At 37.0% G+C, this 22,771-nt stretch overlaps 1 protein-coding gene and 2 long non-coding RNA genes across 3 annotated transcripts in view; 1 reads left to right on the forward strand and 2 right to left on the reverse strand.

Moving 5' to 3' along the window:
• Positions 1 to 12,452, reverse strand: part of igdcc4 (immunoglobulin superfamily, DCC subclass, member 4) — a 129,294-nt gene extending 116,842 nt beyond the window's left edge. Inside the window, exon 1 of the mRNA XM_087261269.1 lies at positions 12,133 to 12,452. Coding sequence (XP_087117395.1) covers positions 12,133 to 12,199 — 67 coding nt within the window. The 5' untranslated portion in view covers positions 12,200 to 12,452. The remainder of the gene's footprint in view (positions 1 to 12,132) is intronic.
• On the forward strand, positions 3,893 to 7,149 carry LOC137496176 (uncharacterized). The gene is made up of 3 exons (XR_015495772.1): positions 3,893 to 3,987; positions 5,859 to 5,906; positions 6,762 to 7,149. It is a non-coding gene; the product is annotated as an uncharacterized LOC137496176 (long non-coding RNA).
• A 5,422-nt stretch (positions 12,453 to 17,874) lies between the features above and the next one.
• Positions 17,875 to 22,509, reverse strand: LOC147836012 (uncharacterized). Its single transcript, XR_015495805.1, has 2 exons — positions 20,977 to 22,509; positions 17,875 to 20,917 (listed from the first exon to the last, which is right to left on the reverse strand). It is a non-coding gene; the product is annotated as an uncharacterized LOC147836012 (long non-coding RNA).
• Between the last annotated feature and the right edge of the window lie 262 nt (positions 22,510 to 22,771).

A 22,771-nucleotide genomic window follows, 5' to 3' on the forward strand; every position in this document is an offset into this window, starting at 1 on the left:
AACCGCTAGCTGGCAGTAGCTTTTTATGTTGCTCTGTGTCAAGTTTCTTCTTGAGTGTTTTTTTTTTTTCCTGAATGTTACCTTTATGTACAAGTAGCTAAAACTCGCTTATTTAGAGGTGGGAACTGGCAGACGCGTCCCCATCAGGCTCACGGCTTTTAACATTCGTCACAGTTACCAAGCCTACCAATCACAAAGCTTGCACTAAACATCGTTGCAACGTTTAGTTACATTTTTGAGAGATGAACGCAAGCGTCATTGTTAGCCATGGCAAGGGCTTTAAGTTTCTGAAGTATGTTGTTGACCACATTACTTAACAGTTTAATAGTACAAGGCATATTTTTTTCCATTCATTCATCCTTCTATCCATAATTAGATATTTTATAACAAAAGAGGTTTCCCAGTGATGGGTTGCAGCTGGAAGGGTATCCGCTGCATGAAAAAAAAACATATGCTGGATAAGTTGGCGGTTCACTCCGATGTGGCGACTCCAATTTTTTTTCAGACTAGGCCGAAAAGAAAATGAATGAATGAACGAATAACAAAAGAGATTCTTTGAACAATATCTTCAGCATTAAGTGTTCCTGTAGTGCTTTTTTGAGTGTTACTATAGTGCTAAAGTTTCTTTAGTGTGTGATGTTTAAGTCTGAAAAAAATCTCTAGTTACAATTCACAAAGTTCACTCCAAAATAAATTATATACCAGAAACCACTGTTACCCTCAATTGCCTAGATTTCAGTTTTGAGATTTCTTATAGCAGCACACGCATCACAATATCCAAAATTCCCCCCGAAAGTTTGGACAATCCAACCCTCAAGCATCAGCATCTTATGTTAACGGTACTGATGAGTTAATTTATTTGTGTGCACTGGACCAAGTATTTGACAGCTTATTGACACAAACAACATTGACTCAACATGCCATCAAAGAGCCAGTATTGTGTGCTTGATTCCTGCCTGTGTGCTAAGAAAACTGTTTATCAAGAGCTTAAACTGACTTTTAAAAAAGTTGTGTTTGCTACTGCTGGAGTAACTGAGGCATGAGCTGTAAAGGCTCCACCCTCTTCTGGAGAGAGGGTGGGAAGCAACAGCTCATTTGCATTTAAAGTGCCACAAACAAAAACGGTTTTGACTATAATCCAAAGGGAAGGCATTTACAGCATGGTATAACAAATAATCTGTGTCGTGTTTTGGGATAAAACTTTACAAACATATTCTTGGAACACATGAGTTATTTTACACCTCAAAACAAAAAAAGAATATCCCGTTAAGAATCGCCAGTGAGAGTGAGCATTAACGCCTGCACATTAATATAACTACAGTGACTTCAGGAGCATCTGCTTCACTCTACAGTGTGTGCAATTATTGAAAATCCCTTCATCCCTCTCAGGGGCATTAAACAATATTAAGACTTGTTAAAGAAAAGGGAAAATGAGGTCATGAAGGGATGCTTAATGGCGGTAATGGCAGAAGTGCTGCAGCAGTGCTAGAGAAAGATTACACAGCACATCCAGTGATGAAGCTGAAAATAAATGCGATGGAGCACAAAAAGAGTAACTCTTTCCTTTCTGCGAGACAGACCGTGTATCACTGATGTGGTGATGAAAACACTGCGAGCCCCCCAGGATGGAGCACAGCACTGCAGCAGGGATTCACGGGTAGGAGTAGCATGCCTGCGAGACCATGTGACAGACCCTGTAAAACATGCCCTCTGGCCTTAACGCTGCTTCCATCTCTTTTTTGGCGAATCTTTAAAAGCAGACAGCTGTACATGGATTTCTAGAAGAATGCTGGAATGTTAGACAACACGGCGGGAAGCTTTGCATGAGAAAGCAAAACATCAGTTTTAGTAGTAGTAGTAGAGGAGCAGCCTGCTAAGTGCATCACCCACCACTTTTCATCTGTTCACAAAGAGTTTGCATTTTTTTCAAATGAAATTACACATTTAAAAAATATCTGTAAAGCGTTTATAAATCGAGACAGAAAGAGATAGGGAGAGAAAGAAAGAGAGAAAATGCGCTTGATTTTAACGATCTAGGCGCAAAGTCTAAAGCGCATGGCGCAAAAGCATTATGAGCATGTCAGAATCCACTTTTGCTATTTTAAAGGACAGAAAAATACGCTCTGCGTCCTGGCGCATGGCCTAACAGGGTTGTGCTTATTTCCTTAATGAGTTATTTTGAGCATAATTTGCATTAAGCCAATCAGAGCATAGTTTTTGTATGTTTCACCAAGTTAAATTTAAAACTTTAAGACATTTTTAAGACCGTTATGAATTAAATTTTAGACTTATTCAGGGCTACATGCTAATAATTTTTTTCAAATATTCCAGTTAGAAAATATTTTCACATGACCTTAAAAATTATTACAAATTTATACATTTAATAATACAATAATAATTTTGTTTGAATATTTTTTTAATTAAAGTTAAAATCTATCCATTTACAATTCCTATATCCCATACCAAAATAGAACAAATCATACCTGTCATTTACTTCAGTCAACAATAATAATAATTTAATATAACAAAATATAGGTCACATAAGTATCCTCAGCACTAAATAAATGGAGTACATTTAAGCAGATGTTACTGCAAGAATAGTAATTAAATGCTATATTTAAATAAAAAGTTTAACGTTTTATTGGGATGGGTTGTTGTTAACACCTGTTATAAAAAGATTTAAGCCCTACAATACAACATTTCAGTAGATTTAAGACTTTTTAAGGCCTAAAATTTAGCTTTTGAGATTTAAGATATTTTAATACTTTAAGACCTTGCGGATACCCTGTCAGAGTCTCATCTCCCATTCCATTTAAAAGTCAATTGCATCATGCCATGGGGCATTTGCCATTTACATGGTGGACTTTGTAAGGGGAAAAGCTGCATGCTTTACTGGCAAGAAAACGGCTAAACAGAGCATCTGTTCGAAGATAAAGATCAAGCCTACTTCAACCGGCCTCTTTACTTTCTCTTCACTTTATTTTATTCTTCACTTTACTCCGTTACATTAGTGAATAAGGAAACAGGGATGTTAGCACCCCACTAAAGACATCCATTGGCCTACACATTTAATTTTGTTTGTTAAGCACAAATATTTGTTTCAAAACTGTTAATTAATAAGTAAACAATAATAATGAAGTGTGGTGAAAAAAAAATAAAAAATTTATACACGTATATCCAAACACACGCCCTATTCTTACGCCCTATAAGGTGATGCATAAGTCCCTAAAACCCGACAGGTGGACAAATCTATTCTTATAAACAAACTGAAAAAAAAACCCGGGATTAGGCATGGAGGCAGGGGTTTTGTAATATTTTAATTACAAAACTTTTTTTTTTTTTTGATATGTAAAGATATTTGTGTTTTGCTGTAGACCTGCTTTTAGATGGTCAATGGCAGGGTCTATTTTAGTTCTTCAAAATATCAACGCGCCAAACACACCTCTATTTTAAACCAGCACGCCCATGAGTCCACAAAGTAGTGCAAATGGATATACTATTTAAACACAGTGGTGCAAAACATGAAAATAATGATTGTGCTGATCTGAAAATAGCAACAAATCGCACCAAACACGTTTTGCGCCTTACTGTGTGCACTGTAAAAAGTGCTACACTCACAAAGTTGGTTCTATCTACTTTAAATAATTGCAATCTAGTTAATTTTATTTGTTTTATACCAAAAAAATAAAATTTGCTTCCTCTTTACTTAAAATATATCAGTTTTTATATAACTGTATATTTTAAATAAAACTAATGCAATTTATTTGAGTAGATTTTTGTACGTGGTTATTGTGTAGAATAAATGTTATAAAAGTGAGTTGACACAGACAATTTATTAGAGCAGCTGTCGATGTGGGCAGGTGTTCATAAAACGTGATTTTAATAGTTTGGCGTGACTCCTTTTTCATTGCCCGGGATTTAGCAGGCAGACGCAGCTTCTGCAATGGTCGACATTAACTGCTCCCAGCAGCGGATCTGATTAACACGGTAAGTTGCAAATTTAGCCGAATGATAATTGTAAAGTCATGCAAAACTGCTGTCTTCGCTAGGCAGGTGAGGTTTTAGCTTTGTAAATTGTACTGTAGCCTCAGGTATGTTAACAGTTAGACTGCTTTCACATGGAAAGCTAAGTTGGCTAACGCTAACCAACGCTAGTTTATACTAACGATTAAAAGTGATATTATTGAGAAAAATAGTGAAAGTAGTTTTAAAACACTTAGTAGGTAAAACTAACGTTGCAGAACTACGGAACCCCGGAAGGGACGTAGTGGAGGAGAAAAAAAATGGGTGGGTAAAAAAAAAAAAAATGGGTGAAAGAAAAAAAATGGGTGGGAGGAAAATATATATTTCTAAGTTTTTTGCGTTCTCTCGCAAAGTTTTGCGTTCCCTCGCAAAGATGTTTTGCGTTATCTCGCAAAGATGTTTTGCGTTATCTCGCAAAGATGTTTTGCGTTCCCTCGCAAAGATGTTTTGCGTTATCTCGCAAAGATGTTTTGTGTTCCCTCGCAAAGATGTTTTGCGTTATCTCGCAAAACTGTTTCTCCACAAACACTTCCTGTTCACTGCACTCACGTAACCCTCCCGTTTTTGCTGAAATTATCCCATATTTTACCATTCTATCCCACTTTCTTTACATTACTGTGCGCTGATTGTCGCCTTTCACTTTGCAACCTCTGAACCAGTGAATGCATGTTTAAGCGCTGACTGACAGACGCGCTCCATACAATAAACTGATCCCAGATCAGCGTCTGTACGCGCCATTTAAAGGGACACTTCTGTTATCAAACAAGTGCGCAGCAAATGAATCTCATGTTTTGTTTAGTTTGATAACAGAGGTGTCTCTGTAAGAATGCACAGATTTATAATGAAAGCAGTCTATTACTTTAGAAACTTCATATTATTCAGTGTATTTGTCTGTTTAAACATGCACCCGCTCCTCTGTAAATGGCGTGTACAGACGCTGATCTGGGATCAGTTTATTGTACGAAGCGCGTCTGTCAGTCAGCGCTTATACATGCATTCACTGGTTAATAGGTAGCATACGCACAGTAATGTAAAGAAAGTGGGGTAGAATGGTAAAATACGGGAGAATTTCGGCAAAAACGGGAGGGTTTACGTGAGTGCAGTGAACAGGAAGTGTTTGTGGAGAAACAGTTTTGCGAGATAACGCAAAACATCTTTGCGAGGGAACGCAAAACATCTTTGCGAGATAACGCAAAACATCTTTGCGAGGGAACGCAAAACATCTTTGCGAGGGAACGCAAAACATCTTTGCGAGATAACGCAAAACATCTTTGCGAGATAACGCAAAACATCTTTGCGAGATAACGCAAAACATCTTTGCGAGATAACGCAAAACATCTTTGCGAGGGAACGCAAAACTTTGCGAGAGAACGCAAAAAACTTAGAAATATATATTTTCCTCCCACCCATTTTTTTTTTTCACCCATTATTTTTTTTTTCACCCACCCATTTTTTTTCTCCTCCACTACGTCCCTTCCGGGGTTCCGTACAGAACCGATTAACAAGGTCACTGGTGGGCGGTCGGGGTGTGGGGGTTCAGTTTGTTAGCGCTAACTTAGCTAAAGTTAGCTCACCTAAGTTATAGCAGCACATTAAGGATGGATATTAAATGCAGAAACGTATGCAACAGTTAAGTAGTTTGTGTTTAACGTAAGAGAAAGTATAACTTAAAGTTTGTGTTTTAGAGATTTAGTCCATAAGTTTTTTAATGCTGCATAGTGAATAAATTACAGATTTACAATTTATTTTAACTTAAATTACATTTACTACTGATGTTTACAGAACCATTTAAATTGTATGCACCTCATTCTAAAATGCATGTTCTTGGTCTTTAGATACCAAAGTGATTTTGTTACCTGTGGATCTTCAAACTTCACATCCAGGTAAGAAAAACATTAGATACAATTACAGCTATAATTATTTGCAGGTAAGTAAAACATTGGTAAAATTGCAAACAATAGTGGGCTCCATAGAATTAACTTACATTTGATATCTGAAGATTTTTTTTATGTGTGCAACAGTAAAAACAGTATAAAAATATCCTAATGCAGTTTCTTATTATCTGTCAGGTTTTCAATAAAGCTAACTGATAACACTGAATCACTGAACTGTCATTTGCCAGTGACATTAAATTTGAAGAAAAAGTCAATTAAATGTAGCTTTAGCAAAAATTTAATGTAAACCTTAATGTAATGTGTAAAATGGCAATGTATTTATTTATTTATTTAATAAAATTTGTATTATGACGTGCAAAGTTTGGTGCAAAATGAAGATGACAATTAAATTATAGAATTTGTATTCTATAATTTTCTTATAGCCGTTTTCAAACAGTTTTAATATCTAAATTAAATACACATTCTTATGCTTTATAAGTTGCCAAAATAAACAAAAAAATGTAATACCTAAATTTTAACAATTCTGTGATTGACAGGAAACCACAATGACATGCACTGTTACACTGAGTAAAATCACAGTTTTCTTTAAAATTTGATAACTAAAAACACCTGGAATAATGTAATTACACAACCTCTATAACCTTTTTTTATTTTTTAAATAAAAGTTAGGTAATTTTAACTAAGGTAATTTTTAACTGATAAACTAAGGTGTTTCATCCATGCATCATTCTCACTGGACTTTTGTAACTTCACTTGTAGTTATTTTCTATTTAGTATTTAGCTATTTAATGTTGTTTGGTAGCAACCACCTGAACTCCTGTTTCTTTTTGTCTCTACCAATAGAGTTGTGAGGAATCAGAGGTGCATGCGGCTGCCCACGGGAAAAATTTGCCATCAGCCCAACACAGTTTGGATTATCATAGGACTGTCAGAGGTTTGCCAAACCTGTCAAATGCATGATGGCTCCTGTTTGGACTTACCGATGTCCTCGACTTCAAGTATCCATCAAAACTGTATACATTTAAGATGTATTAGAGACTCTTTGTGGGACTGGACATTATGCATCCAAAATCTTCATCAAAATATGCAAATCTCCTCACTGAGTTGCCTTGGATGATTTCTCAATAGGATCTGGTATTATTAATGTTTTTATTTATGTATTGTGTATGTGTAGCCACATTAATGGCCTATTTTGTAGTCACTATTAAAAGGAACATTGATTGATATTGAATACATGTTATGGTCTTTAATCCATCTTCCCATTCTTATTTAATTGTTATTGACAGGAAAGTCTGTTTATCTGTGTTTACTAGTGTATATTGTGCTTACAATATAGAATTGCCGATTTATTTTCTGAGGTTACAGCCAGAAGTCAATTAAATTCGTTTTAAATGACATATGCATGGTTAATTTTATTTAGATCATTAAGTTCATAATACTTAATTAAAATGAGTACAGTCAACATATAGCAATGTATAAGTAAGTTAAATTTAACAAAAAAAGTAAGTTTATCTGATTTGAGTAATTTTAGAAATATTATTTGGCTCAACTTAATTTTATTGCATTTGTTTTAAGCAATGTTTTAGTGTTTAAAATACTTAAAAAAGGCTGGAAGTTGAATCAACCTAAAACGTCCGATGCAACCACTTGCCTCACTTTTTATAAGTTAGATCTAAGTAACATTTTTTACAGTGTGGGGTGTATGATAGGGTCCATAGATCTCCCTAAAAATCACCCTAATGATTATTTTGCATTACTTAAAAACACACATAAACATCTCTCCATATCCATCGCTCTTCCTCTCAGTAAACCAGACACACAACCCCAGGAAAGCCTTGGGTGCATATCTTACTGGACAGAATGAAACAGTAGCAGTAAGAAAACAAGGATGCTTTATTCATGGGTTTCACAAAAAATAAATAAATAAATTTTAACTCTAACAAAAGGTGTATTTGCTCCACCACTCATCCCTTCTCCTATTAATGTATTTGCTTAGAGCATCTCTTGCGGTGACACCTGTCAAAATATTGCACTCCTCCACATCACCGCCTGTCCATAATGGAAGTCCCAAAACATCTCTGATGTCTTTTGTTATCATAAACCACAGGTGCTCGAGTCAGCATTTCAGCTGATTTTCATTTCCAACAACAACTATAATCTCGTGTAAGCAGACCTTCAGACTAAGGACAGGTCTAGAGTCCATTGCTGCTTTCACATGGCCAAAGACCACCCGAGGGGCCATGCTCACAAATGAAACCAATCACATTTCTTTTTGTTCAGCGTCATGATTAAGGTTGTGAACATATAAAGCTGACAGTCTAGAAATTATATACCTGCAGACTACCAATAAATCATTAACTCAAGAATGTGGTGTACATTCAACAAGAGTCTGTGCCCAGAACTCCACATACTTCTTATAGTTTCATGGTAAGTCTATCATGATGAGCGCTCAGCGGCACAAGTGTAAAGACGATGGCTTTCTTTATTTATTAGGGGGATTGACGCCACAACAGCTGACTCCGAAAGCGTTATATATTTTTGTGCCTTCATGCACAAGACATTTAACCAGTGGTCTATGGGAAGCTGACGCTAACGCTACAACAATAACTTTCAGTTAAACCCTGAAGATTATAACTAGCAGTTAGTAGTTTAGTCATATTCATTCACTTATTTTCTTTCAGCTTAGTGCCTTATTTGTCAGGGGTTACCACAGCAAAATGAACTATGAAGCAGTATAATATTCTGACGGTATAATAACCTTGGATAATATAATTACGGTTTCAATATAATGGTTACTGCTCTAAAAAAAGTTAATTTTAAAAAGTCACTTGAAAAAATAATTCCCCTTTGAACACAATAAATTGTATTTTGAGAAACAATTAAAATATTTTGGAGCAGTAAACATGTCGGGCTGAATAATTGAAATGAATCATTGACTTCTGCTGTCTTTAGTTTCAAAACACTGATTTCTTTACTATTTGAAAAAGACATATTTGGATATATTTTCTGCTGGACACACTGTAACATGTAAGAAAATATACCGTACTAATGGTGTAACAGAAACATTTAGCAGTTTTAAAACCCTGACTTTTCCAAACTACGGTATACCTTGAAACCGGTTATCATCACATGCCTACTGCCAGGTATTCCAGCATATGTTTTATGCAGCAGAAACCCTTCTAGCTGCAACCCAGTACTGGGAAACACACATTTATTCTCACATTTACACACATACAATACAGCCAATTTTGTTTATCCAATTCAGATAAACCACAGCACAAAAAGGAAACCCACGCGAACAACGGGAGACCATGCAAACTCCACACGCCAACTGGCCCAGCCCGAACTCAAACCAGCGACCATCTTGCTGGAGGCAACAGTGCTAACCACTGAGCCACCATGCTGCCCTATTTAACACCATAAAAGAAGATTTAGAACTTTCAGAAGATCTGAAATGTCTGTAACTTTTTGGCTTTTCCATTGACTTGAACCTGACTTCAAATTCTATTGAAATTTCCCTCTTCATGAACTATTCTGGGGTTTTAGTTATGTGGCTTAGTGTAATGAAATAGTTCCTTCAAAATGTTGAACTCTGTCTGAGCCTCCGAAACTGTGTAACTTTCTGTCTTATGTGGAACACAAAATACTTGAAAAATTATTTGATTTGTCCATAAAATGGAAGTCTAAAGTAAACAAAATGTCTGAATATCAACTTTTATAATATCCTAAAAAGGTCATAAAGAGTCAGAAAAACATGAGTGTAAGAAAAGAAGGACCAAAAATATCCCTCTGTGTGATAAGTTGGAGATATTTTTCATTTATTATTAATTTTTTTTTTTTTGCCAGGCACTCTTACCAAACACAGTCACCCATCACTGAGCCCACTACCGACCTAGGGATGAATAATATTTAATATGACAAGCATTACGGTTTGTTTATGACTAGTAATGGGAGCTTTCACCGTTAAAAAACCTAAGTAGCCATTGACTAAGGGCAACGAAAGGTATGTGAGCAATATTAGATCTTAATTTTTTTCTGTCTATTTTTTTCATCCAGCACATACCAAAAGAGACAGCAATACATTAGCGCAAATATTTAATAGTTTAATAGCAATCTATTGAAGGACATTTTCTCTTTAAGAGCCTTGATAATCATATTTACCACAGAATAGAAAAAACAGAGGTTTCCCCTGTGTTATTATAATTATATTATTGCTCTTATATATTACCAAATGACCACAAAAACAACCCCAGTAGCTATCAGAGAGAACAGATAGTTACTTCATGAACCAGCCAAGCATAATCTACAGGTCTAGCATGCAAATCAGCAGGGCACAAGCATTTATCTTAATAGTGACAAATATAGGACAATCACCATGCTGTATGAAGATAATATAGTGAGCTGCTAACTAAAGATGAATGACAAATCATCTATCAAAAAAACAACAACTTTGGATAAGAACCCGAAGTTGTATTTTAAAATGTCTAATTATAATTAAAATGTATACAAAAGACACTAATAATATAATAAAACGTTAATAAAAAGGCAGGGAAACAGAGCACCCTAGCAGTCCGAGCACGGAGTTTGAATGCAATTGATCACTGTAGGTTCCGCCCCGCTGTAAATAATCTGCACTGGCACTAAAATCGTTAACGGAGCTCAAAGATGACACTGTGTTTTGACCGCAGTGGTTGCCGTTTATTCTTCCCAGCGGACATCGGTGAGACGAAGGGCATCTCTGGGTGCCAGGAGGTGCCCATGTGTTTCAGTGCTCTTCTTTGTTATGTAAATAAGGTGTATAGTCTTTGGATAAGTCGCCCTGACCACTCCCCACCCCTTTTTTTCCTCCAGCGCCTGTGACTGAATGCGAGTGGCTGATTCCTGCCTGAGGCTCCTGCACTGAACAGCGCTCAGCCTTCACGAGCCACATCAACATTTCTGCTGCCTTTAATCTCACTGCCATACTGTCCGATAAATATATGCCACAAGATGACCTTAAAAGTATTGGTATCAAAGCCATGTTTTAAATACTAAATTATATCAATATTTGATTTACAAGTCAAATTATGCAAGAGTTAACAAACTGACTTGTTCAATCAATTTAAGTCTTATTATTAAAAGTGTCCGAATCACACAATGCCTCTCAGGGGGGTCAATTTCGGGGGGTATTTCGGGCCAATGCCCCTAGTGGCCGACGAAAGTAGCTACCACAAAGCTATTGATTTTCATGTAGCCATTGGCATTCTTAAGAAAATTCTGGTCAATATTTTAAAGCCGACTATAATATGAGGTAAACTATATACATGTTCTTTTTGAATAAAGTCTCAAGCAACTCGTAACATATCTCTCTTCCACCTGACCTCCGTCACATCTACTGTCAAAGCACTTTGGTCGTTTAACAAATAAAAAACCTAATCTGCTTCGTTTGTTTAAGCTTGCCTTGCTTTTACTCTACTATAATTAACCGTATATAAACTCTATGTGCATTAGATTTTAGATTAATAATCTGTTAAAAAGTAGATAATTAATATCTACTTTTAAATCTTATTTTCAGTGTCATTAAATTGTAACCAAATAAACTTTTAATTGGCTATAAATAATATAATGAGGGAACTAAATATATGAGGTAATATGTTTAGTTTTGGTAATATATAAAATTGTAACTATCAATATGACTTTTTAATATGCCCTAACCCCACTTTGAAGTCCACTAAGGGCTACAAAGTGTCAACATATGAGACTAGAAACAGTGGACTTTAAAGGTGATTTGCTAAAGGCAAAGGTTACTTTGGTACAAATCCTGATGAACCTATAAATTCACCCCCTACTCAATATACGCCCCTCAGAGCAAACACTGCCTTCTTTTATTTTGTCTCTAATCCATTTGCTCTAATATTGTTTGATCATTTTTACGTCAAATTAACCAACCCGTGCGCGCATAATATTGCTTGCAAAAGTGAGGTTCAGATGTGACAAAAAAGTTGAGTCCAAAAAATAAATCCCGCACTTTAGCTTAAATAGCAGCCTGTTTGCAAGAAAACGTGAAAAAGTAAAAGAGCTCCACAACGCTGCAACAAGCAAGGTGCACGATTTCTCTCTCCAGCCCCTCTACTCGCTTATCCTGACAGATACAAAGAAATACAGACACGAGCGACCAGACACAAACACAACTTAAAAAGGCATAGCACTGGCTGTTAGATTTAGCTTGTATTACCTTGCACGGATAATCCACAGTAACCCAGAGAAAGTAGACAGAAGAACCAGATATTCTCCACCGCCATGTACAGCGTTTGATTTCCAGCAGCGGGGGTAAAGCAGTGCGTGCTTTATATGACCGCTACAGCTACATGCATATAATGGAATTCGGAGGGGGAAAGATCTCTTCAGGTTTAATTAGTTGCGCGTAATTTCACGTAATTATTTCCTTGTCGCGCGCTTCCCCAACCTATGAACATAACGTGGTCGTGTTAGTCGGGGAAGAGTCGTCGTGTCTCTCGGCGCCTCATCGCCATGTTGTGTCCAAATGTTAAGTGTGTGAGAGTGTGTGTGTTAGCTCTCTTTACACACACACACGCACGCACACACCAGCGAGTCCCGCTTTGGTGTCCACTGGAGCTGCATGAAACGCTGCCAGTATCCTCACACACCCCCTTTTCCGTGTACACGGCTCCACGCTAGTTTCCTGTAACCTGCGAACGCGCTGCGCCAAATTCACGACACAATGTTAAATCAAAACACACTGACTAATTTACAGCTTCACATTTCGCTCCTTAATTTGAATAGCTGAAATGTTACTATAGCTCACCCATATTACAAATAAATCCCTACATTTATATGTTTACATATTTTAAAGGTCCATGAGGTACACAAAATGCTATGTTACATTGTAATAACATAAATAACATTCACTTTTTCATAGAAGCCAAAGACACACACACACACACAAAAACACACACACACACACACGCACACACACACACACACACACACACACACACACACACACACACACACACACACACGGGTGGCAGGACCCCTCTATGCCATGACCTTCAAATGAGCTGAGAGAGGATTCTTGTCTCCTCATGTCTGAGGGGGCGAGAGATCACATGTGCCTCAGTGTCATGCGCTCCTACAGGCTGAGGATCCCTGTCCCTGGCCACTGACACAGCCATGTGCACGAGACCCTCACTGTCTCTGAACACAAACAGCTAACTAGGGTCAGCTCAACCAGAGCCGCAGGGGACAGCACCGGAGTAAACAACTCATATATATCTGACCGTGTACTTCCACACACTCTTTCTCAGATAAATGGGCTGTGAATTATGTGCAGACTTTCTAAATGTTGATGTTTTGTTGGACTGTCCATGCATGATATGATCACATTTCTGTATGTGTTGCACCCATATCTATCTATCCATCCATCCATCCATCTATCCATCTATGGAACCCAATAAACATAGTTTGGTTTCTTTATAGTGGAAAAAAGCTATTTGCAGTATCAAAGAAAATGAAATGATCACTGAAAGTTGCAAGGTCAATATTATTACTTTTAAAAGAACTATTAAGCTCCACAGAAGCAAAAGTTTTCAAACTTGAATCCACAAACTATTGACAAACATTCTGCATTTGTTAGGGATCCATGGAAAAAGGTTCTACACCAGCAGAAACCAATCAATGGCAATATTTACTACAATACCAGACTACAAGACCCAAAAATTGCGGTTCATTTAAAAAAATTATTTTGAGAGGATCATGTGCTTATGATTGATCACGACTGGTCCCGTATCAGCTTCACATATTGTGCCAATCTGATGATTCCTAACTCACTAAACCAGTTTTTCACTTCAGTCATCTTCGTCTTGAAGAATCCCCCTTCCACCCCTACTCCTCACCCTTCTCCTTCTCCACGGCGGCCCAGTGGTAAGCACTGTTGCCTCACAGCAAGAACGCCACTGGTTTGAGCCATTACCGGGCCAGTTGGCGTTTCTGTGTGGAGTTTGCATGTTCTCCCTGTTCTCTCGTGGGTTTTCCCTGGGTTCCCTGGTTTCCTCTCATTGTCCAAAGACATACAATATAAGTAAATTGACTGATCCAAAATGGCTTCATAAGACAGCTATATCTCTTAGCTATTCCTAACACATTCACAAGCAGGGGAGTTCTCGAGACCTACATGAGCTCAAACGCCCCTATCATCCTTCAAACGGGAGGAAGCCCCGGGCTCAAGGATATTCTGAGCTCAGGGCTATTTCGCGAGACAGCATGCCAAACAAGCTTTATTATCAACCCCAGCTAAGTGTGAACTCTTTAAATGTAAAACAAGCGCTGACTAATAGCTGAAACCCAATGAATGTGTTTGTTGATGCAGTGTGAATTGGCCTATGTGCCTTAAGAATATTACACTACAATAAATGTATGAAATTATGTAAAATCTTCAATGACAGAGGAACAAAAGCAACATTTTTACTGTAAGTATTAAGGCTGATCTTTTTGACCATAATTGATTTTTTTGTTCCACTTGTTTACATTCACCTTAGACAGGACTGGATATCTGTGTACCATGATTATCTGACAGCATAGTTAAGTTACAAGCTGTCGTGAATGTCTGCTGAACACACTTAACTAATGTTGTCCTTCATTCTAAGTTTAGCTGCAGTTTATGTTCTGAAGTGAAAATAAAGTAGTGCAATAAGATTAACCTTTTTATATTTGAATGAATTTTAATAAATAAATTAGAGAGAAAGACAGATTATGTTTGTGAATAACCGGCATTTGTACAACACCGCTATAGTGAAGCTGTGGGAAATATAATGTAGCTTTCAGTGTAGCGAAGCTTGTACAATTCATGGGGCAGGGGTCAAAAGCAAATTCCTGTGCTCTTGAATGATTCTTTGTGAGCACAATCTCTCACCAATGTATATAAAGTTTCCACCACAATAATTTGAGTGCATAAAGGCACATCTGCTTCATAATATGACTTTAAAAAGCTACTTCTCTGTGGGCAAATGTGTTGCCCCTAGTGGCTTTGAAATCAGGGCCCATCAGGCAGGGGAGGAGCAAACGGGGTGGGGGTGGGGGGGGGGGGGGGGGGGGGTTATACGTCCCCCTTACTTTTAGAGACAGACCATTTAAAAACAGGTGATTAATAATAAAATGAACTTAAATTTTGGATCTCATTTAGCTGTTCCCCCCACTTTTATTGGGGCTTTTTATTTGGGTCTCCTATCCAGGTATGGGGCTCTAGCATTTTATCAAAAATAAACAACATGCTAAAAATTATTTAAATAAATAAATGTTAAGAATAAGTATAAAAAACTTAAAACTTAAGAACCTGATTAGCTAGCTCAAGTGTGTCTGATTCAGGTTGGAGCTAAACATTCCAGGACACCAGCCCTTCAGGACTGAGTTTGGGCACCGTGATGTACAGTTAATTAGCCATTTCTTTGATTACATTTTAATAATAATTACAAAACAAATTAAGCAAATTTAATTCACAATCCATCAAACTAATATTTTCACAATTTTTCATATGTATCGAATATTTGCTGTTTGTGAATCGGAAGCCGTTACAATGATCTGCTAAGAGAGACAGCTGTGTTGTACTGGGCTGTCTGTGAGTGCACCAAGGCAGGGGAAAGGCTGACGCATCACCCACAGCTCGTTGAGAAGAGTAGAAATGGTAAAGAACAGACACATGAGAAAAATCTCCGGCAACACCAAAAAAAATAGTAGCTAGTTAATATTTTAAAAATTTATCGCTGGGGGTCTGAAAAGTAGCTAAGTTGGCAACACTGGATTGGTAGTGTCTTTAAAGAGCTCACACTTTGCGCAGGTGCAGTACGGTTAAAATGTTCAATTATTCATGGGGGTCCCCGGTTCTAAAAATAATTAATAACGCTAAAATCTTAACAGTTATAGAAAGATTTTACAACATATCATTGACCATTTATGAAAGAGCTTTATGATTAACAGGCTTCTAGGCATTAGTTGGGGTCCCCTAATTCCCTGGGGCCCAAAGCAGCTGCTAACCTCGCTTATTGGTTAAGTCCGCCCCTGGGGCCAGTATTTACAAATTATTTTATCTTACCACTAAGAGTTCTTCAGTCATAAACATTTTCAGACAAGAGTATTCTCTGTTCTCAAAGCTGCTGAGACAAACATTTTCAAAGAACAGAGAGCGATCTAAAGCGAAGAGTAAATGCACACCGTCATTGGCTGATGGGGAAATGTATTCATGGAGACTTTGTTGAGTGCATTATTATTTTATAAATTTTTTGGATAGTTTTGTGGTTTGTTCTCAGTCGGTCAGGATATTTGACTGATTTAGGAGCTAGTTAACGCTAAAATACTTGAAACTAAAGTAAATGTTCAGGAGTCCCAATTTAAAAACTGACACGCCAGTTGTTTTTAGATTTTTTCCTAAATTGGCATTAGGAGTTGCTTTTATCTTGAAGTTTTATATGTGGGTTTATCCATCTAAAAAAGAAAAGGTTTATACTAATCACAAGTAATGAAAAATGGACATTCAATAATATACTAGGTCTAAATGAGGTTATCATACACACCAGATGGCAACATCTTGAGGAGAGGGTCCAGCCTTGGGTATTTACAAACCAGATTACAGAAAATCCATGGGAGATTATTACGTAAGCAATTATTCATTACCCACAGAAGTATGTTTTATGGTACAGACTTTCATTTTTCAGTGTATGCACATGTGAAATCAGCCTAGAGCGAAGCGTGCACAGAATGAGCTGAGCTTTTTTATCTCTCCCAACTGCAAAGCTATGGGCATCCTGGGGGTAGCCGTATCCAAACCGCAGAGGGACTGAACCAGATCAAACAATGGGGATGTCCCTCCTGCAGCTGCTGTCTCTCCAAACAGCACTGCTCCTGTAAGCAGAGTAAATATCTCCTGCCTCTCTACGCTGTCGTGACTCTAGATTGCTCCGCATCCACCACATCAAAGGCACTTTTGTCAAAGTACAATGGAGTGATTGTGAGCGTGCACTTGTCGTTTTTAGGGTGGGCTGTTATCACTACAAAACAAAAACACACACATAGAAAAATGATATGCACTTGTTACGCACGCAAAGAAAACATGCCAAAACAGAAATATGCTGTGTCCACATCTCCACTCAAATGAGTTCAGCAGGGGTGATAAAGATCAAACTGTCTGATGTGCACTGTACATTTACGGTAAATAAAAAGATTACAGTAGAATTTAACTACTGCATTTTTTATTAATTTATAGCATTAACACAATGTTTTGACATCCTAACATTATTTTACAGACAAAACCTCAACCAAAAGCATGTGGAAATGAATCAGTCATATGATGAAACAATCCACATCCACAAGCACCATACCCGTCAACATTGGGATGTGCAAATAAGGGATCCTCCACCCCTCAGACCAATTTAGATATTATTATTATTTTTATTATTTTTATTATTTTCTTTATTATTATTATGTGTGTGCATGTATATGTTGAAACATGCACTTAAAACCCAGAGTGTCCACTTTCACTCGGCTTCAAATTGTGTCTACAATCCGTGTAAAAAACGGTGTCTATTTATCCCTATGGAGCACGTCTGACAGTCCCGCATCGCTACATGAACTGACTGTTTTAAATACTGCATAGGAACAATGCCTTTAATGGAAAGGAAGAGAATCCAGAGGTTGCATATAGGGAGGATTGGCTCTTTGATGATTATTGCCGCCCTTAGGAAGATTAAAAATATGGGAGAAATACGAGAAAATTCCTTTACGGTATGATAGCTGGATAGAATTTTTAAATATAGGAGAATCCTGGAAAAAAAAATGGGGGAGTTGACAGCTATGACAAGCACACTTAAAATACAGTAACTTACAGGCAATTTTGGCTGCCAGTAAGTAAGCGTGCTTGTAAATTTACATTGTAAAATTTACAGTAACTTGCAGGCAATTTAGATTCAATTCAATTCATGTTTATTTCTATAGCGCTTTTACAATGTTGATTGTGTCAAAGTAGCTTAACAGAAGTTCTAGTAAATCGAAACTGTGTCAGTCTAGTTTTCAGATTTGAAGTTCAGTCCAATGTGGTTTGATTTTCACTGCTGAAAGTCCAAATACTGAAGAGTAAGTCGATTGATGTGCATCTCCACAAATCCCAAACCAAGCAAGCCAGTGGTGACATTGGTGAGGAACAAACTTCAACAGTTGAAGGAAAGAAACCAGGCTCAGTTGGGCACAACCATTTCTCTTCTGGCCAAACGTCTTGTGCAAAGCTGCAGTCTAGTCACTGGAGGCTGGAGAACACAGGATATCCATCGTAAAGAAGCTGCAGGTGTGAGTAGGGAACTGGCAGGTGTTTCTTTCAAGAATCGTTCTCATGCTCTCCACTCCTCTATGACTATGACCGCCACAGCATCTGCTCAGGATATGGTCTGCTCCAGGATTTTAAATACCTCTAGAAGTACTCTATGGTTGCCAGTAAGACTGTAAATTTGCAAGCACACTGTAAATAACACTGTAAAATTTACAGTAACTTTCAAGCAATTTCGGTTGCCAGTAAGACTGTACATTTACAAGCATGCTGTAAATAAATAATTGAAACTATTCTTACCTTATCATTTTACAGTGCACGTGTAAATTTACAATCTTTCTGACAACTAAATTTGCCAGCAAGTTACTGTAAATTTTACAGTAAACTGAAATGATTAATTTACAGTGCCGTTTAAATTGAAAAAGTCTCACTGGCAACAAAAATACAGGTTTCCTAATGGCAATAAGTCACTTACTACATCGTCTCCTCTATGCTATCAGAATCTTGACTGCTGAAGATCCAACAAACCCTCGAGAAATTTACAGCTAATCTGTCACGTGACCACAGAATGCATCCAGCAACAATCTGCATTATTATATAAATTACAGTCAGCTGCTGTAAAATAATAAAGCAAGTTTAGCAGCCGTTAGTTACAGTGCAGAGAAACAAACCAATAAATAGAAGACCCCAGTGTCATTCACAAAACTACTAAATATCACAATGCCAACACATAAAATTAATGCAATAAACATTACGTATTCATCAACAATAGATGTAACATTCATTAATTTTTCTTCAGCTTAGTCTCTGATTTATCAGACATCGCCACAGCGGAATGAACCGCTAACTATTCAGACATGTTTTACATAGCGGATGCCTTTCCAGCCGCAACCCAATATTTAAAAATGCCCATACACTCTCATTCACGCACACAAACAGAATAATTTAGCTTATTTAATTAACCTACAACTGCCTCAGCCGGGACTTAAACCAGCGACCTTCTTGCTGTGAAACAACAGTGCTAACTACTGAGCCACTGAGCCACTTTAGATGTAACATAAAACTCTAATGTACACAACCAACCTGATCTCACGAGGAAACATAACTATTTTACATTTCATCAGTTTAATTAGTCCAGTAAATTTTAAACTTTTTTTTCAATTTGTAAATTGTAAACATTTTCATACATCACCCAACAATCATTAGGGATAAGCAAATCGTGCAATTTCAGACGAATTAGCTACTGAATTAAAATGTTACGAATTGCCATGAGATAGCATTGACATAACTGATAAGAAATAAATAAATAAATAAAAATAAAAAAAAGTTAAGTGTCAAACAGGGAATTTTGAGGAAGGCAGTTTACAGTTGTTCACTCTATATATTAAGAAAACGTACTGATAAACAGGTAACTGATATTTTTACAGTACTATATTACTGTTTTTTTATCATTGAAATCACTGCCGTTTTTTACAGTGTAGTATGACTGAAAGAATCATCAAAGCAAGGCCTGAAGACATCTATCACTGATCGCATGTATGTTGAACCACTTTTTAGGTCTTGTCTCACTATAAAAGATGCAAAGGCAAGCAAGCAATCAGATTACTTAAAGGAAGTCAGAGGAAGTGCCCTAAGGTTGATGTGAAAATGAGTCATCCAGTTCACTGCATGATGAAGTGAATGAGATGAACTTTTCATCCTTGAAACCATACATGCAAGTGAATAAAAGCCAAGGCATTTTATAAGTGTTTTGTTCCTGTGCTACTCATTGAACTGTTTAGTTTTTCCATATCTGAATAAGAAAATCAAAACGGAGTGATTTAAAGTGAAAGACTCTAAATAAGGCATAACATATGAAAAGAAAAAGCTGTAAAAAAAATGCTTTTTAATAGGAAATGAAAATGATGATGTTTTTTTGCAGTGCATACACACATTTCTAGTATAAAATAGACTAAGCGAAGAACTCTGAGGCAGTTATTCAATATGTTCGTAAGGGTTTCCGGGTGCACTGTGACTTATGCAAACATGGATAGCATTTTTAAATAAAAATACAAAGAAATAAGAGCTTTGATTTTTCAGTCAGATTTGAATTTTGTTTAAAGTAATGTCAGGAGCGTGTGAATTCTTGTTTATCACGTGCTGTATGACTGTCTGGGGGACCATTTGGTTGCTGTTGTGTGCACACTGCAGGAATGGGTTAGTGACAAGGGGCCATACATTAATCAGTATTTCAGCAGGAAGAAGCACAACATCCTTGGTCTACAAATTATGCGTCTGTAGGGGAGCGCATGGCACAAAGTAACGTAGTGTAAAAATGTAACAGAGTTTTAAGGTATTTGCTCATGGCCAACCATGGCATGCTTCCGAGGTTTTCTTTTTCATCTTCTTTTTAATATCTTTTTTATTGTTTTTAGCATAAGAAAATACACAATAACATAAACAGAACTTAAAAAAGTGCAAAGGCCATTTCACGATACACAGACAGTTGAACACAACATAATATAATCATCCAGAAAGCATAAGAGAGAGAGAAAAAAAGAACTAAATATAAAAAAAACTAATAATTTACAGAGAAACGTGTAGGCTCCACAACTCCACATAATTGGGTTCCAGATTTTAAAAAATATGTTTAGCTTGTTTGCCATCACATATTACATTTCTTCCATAGACAACATAACTTAAGCTCCTAATCCTGGTTTCAAAGACAGGCACGTTCTCTGACTACCACTTTTGTACAATTATTTTCTTTACTAATATCATACACACATATATTGCCTGTGATATATATGCATCTCCTATTTCTGAGGTGTCTCCAAAACTGCACAGTGTTGGCTCTGGTGACAGATCAATCCTGTATACTTCAGATATAAAAAATGAAAAACGTTCTGCCAAAATTAACTAATTTTATGGCATGATCAGAATAAGTGAGTCAATGTACCTTCAAAAAGTTTTTACATTTATTGCACAATAAGGATACATTTGGGAAACTCTTATATAATTTTACTTTTGAATGATAAAGTCTGTGGATTACTTTAAATTGAATCAGTCTGTGTCTCACGTTAATAGAACAATCCAATTCGACTTGACTAATTGGAGTGTAGGGAAATAGCTATCAAGTTGGTCTGATGGTAGGTTAATACAGTTTATATTCTCTCTGGTTCTTGAATCTGACTGGCTGATAGCCATGTGATATTCTGCAATATCAGAACTTGTACAGCCTCTTTACACCCGTGTATAACTCTGCCTACATAGGAGTAACAGCAGATCAATAAACTTACAACAGTTTGACAAATATTGCTGCTGTTTAGGTTCGGATTAAGAATTCAGAGTCCCCTGGGCACAATGTCTTGTAGCCCCCCTACCTGGCCACACACCTATAGTTGAATTAAAAAATAAGATTAATATCATATTTTTTTAAATAAAATTATTTTATAATGAATTGCCCACATTTTTTAAATGTAAAAATGATATACAGTACATATATTTCTAGTCTACAATGATTTAACTTATTTTTAAAGCATTTAAAGCACACTTTGAAAAAAATATACAACTAGTAAAAATTAATGGATTTTAATACACTTGTTCAGGTTCACTGAAGCAGAACTAAAATTTATATTTAAGGGTATTTTTAATGTATAACTTCTACACACTTATAATGCATATGATTTGGATGTAACACCTCTACAATCCAGTTCAGTTCTATGAATCTGATTCTTCTATAATACACACACATATTAATGATTCCTACATGTCTTCCTTGTGATGAAGAGTAGGAAAAATCTGATATGTAGTTCGGGAAAAAGAAGAATGAGTTCATCAGACGCTGGATTTTAACCGGGTTCATGATCGATCATGTCAAAACATGTTGCCATGCGCTTTACGAGCTACGCCACTCACGCTGCTATCTGCCACTATCTTTAGTTATGTGTCTCTACCAATCGAATAGTGTTGGGTGGGAATTACTCAACTAGCTCATTCTGCATTTAGCCTAAATAGACACTACAAAATCGTTCCTGCTGCTGTTGGACAACATAATGTACTTTTGAGCCTTTTTTATGTGAGAATGTAGTTCTTTAGATTTCATCTATGGAATTCATTTATAAGCTAGTACTGTACTCTACACAAAACTAGTACTGTAGCAAGTGAAAAATCAAGGCTAAAGCCATGTGTTGTGTGTCCAATATAAGGAACTAAAGCCTTGCTATCAGCAAAATGACCTCAGAGACTTGATGACCCAGCGGAGCCAGTCCCCAAATATGATGGTGTTGTAAATAACTGCCCTGCCCAGTTACTACCCCACTCTTCTGCCATCACGAGGGCACCAAATGTATGCTTGGCACGGTCAACATGTCACCATGGTTACTGACACTCAGGAGTGGCACATAGGCATAGGACACAAAGCACAGTGGTACAATTGGTGTTCCAGTGCCACTTGGATACACTAGCATGTGGCCCAGAGAGGGAGACAAGAGGTATTTAGGCTACTACAGTAAAAATGGAGATGCATCTAAACAGTAGCGTCAAATCTACAGAAACCTCAACGTCT

This window comes from Danio rerio, chromosome 7 (assembly GCF_052040795.2).
Source record: "Danio rerio strain M-AB ecotype USA chromosome 7, GRCz13ab, whole genome shotgun sequence".
Lineage (NCBI taxonomy): Eukaryota > Metazoa > Chordata > Actinopteri > Cypriniformes > Danionidae > Danio > Danio rerio.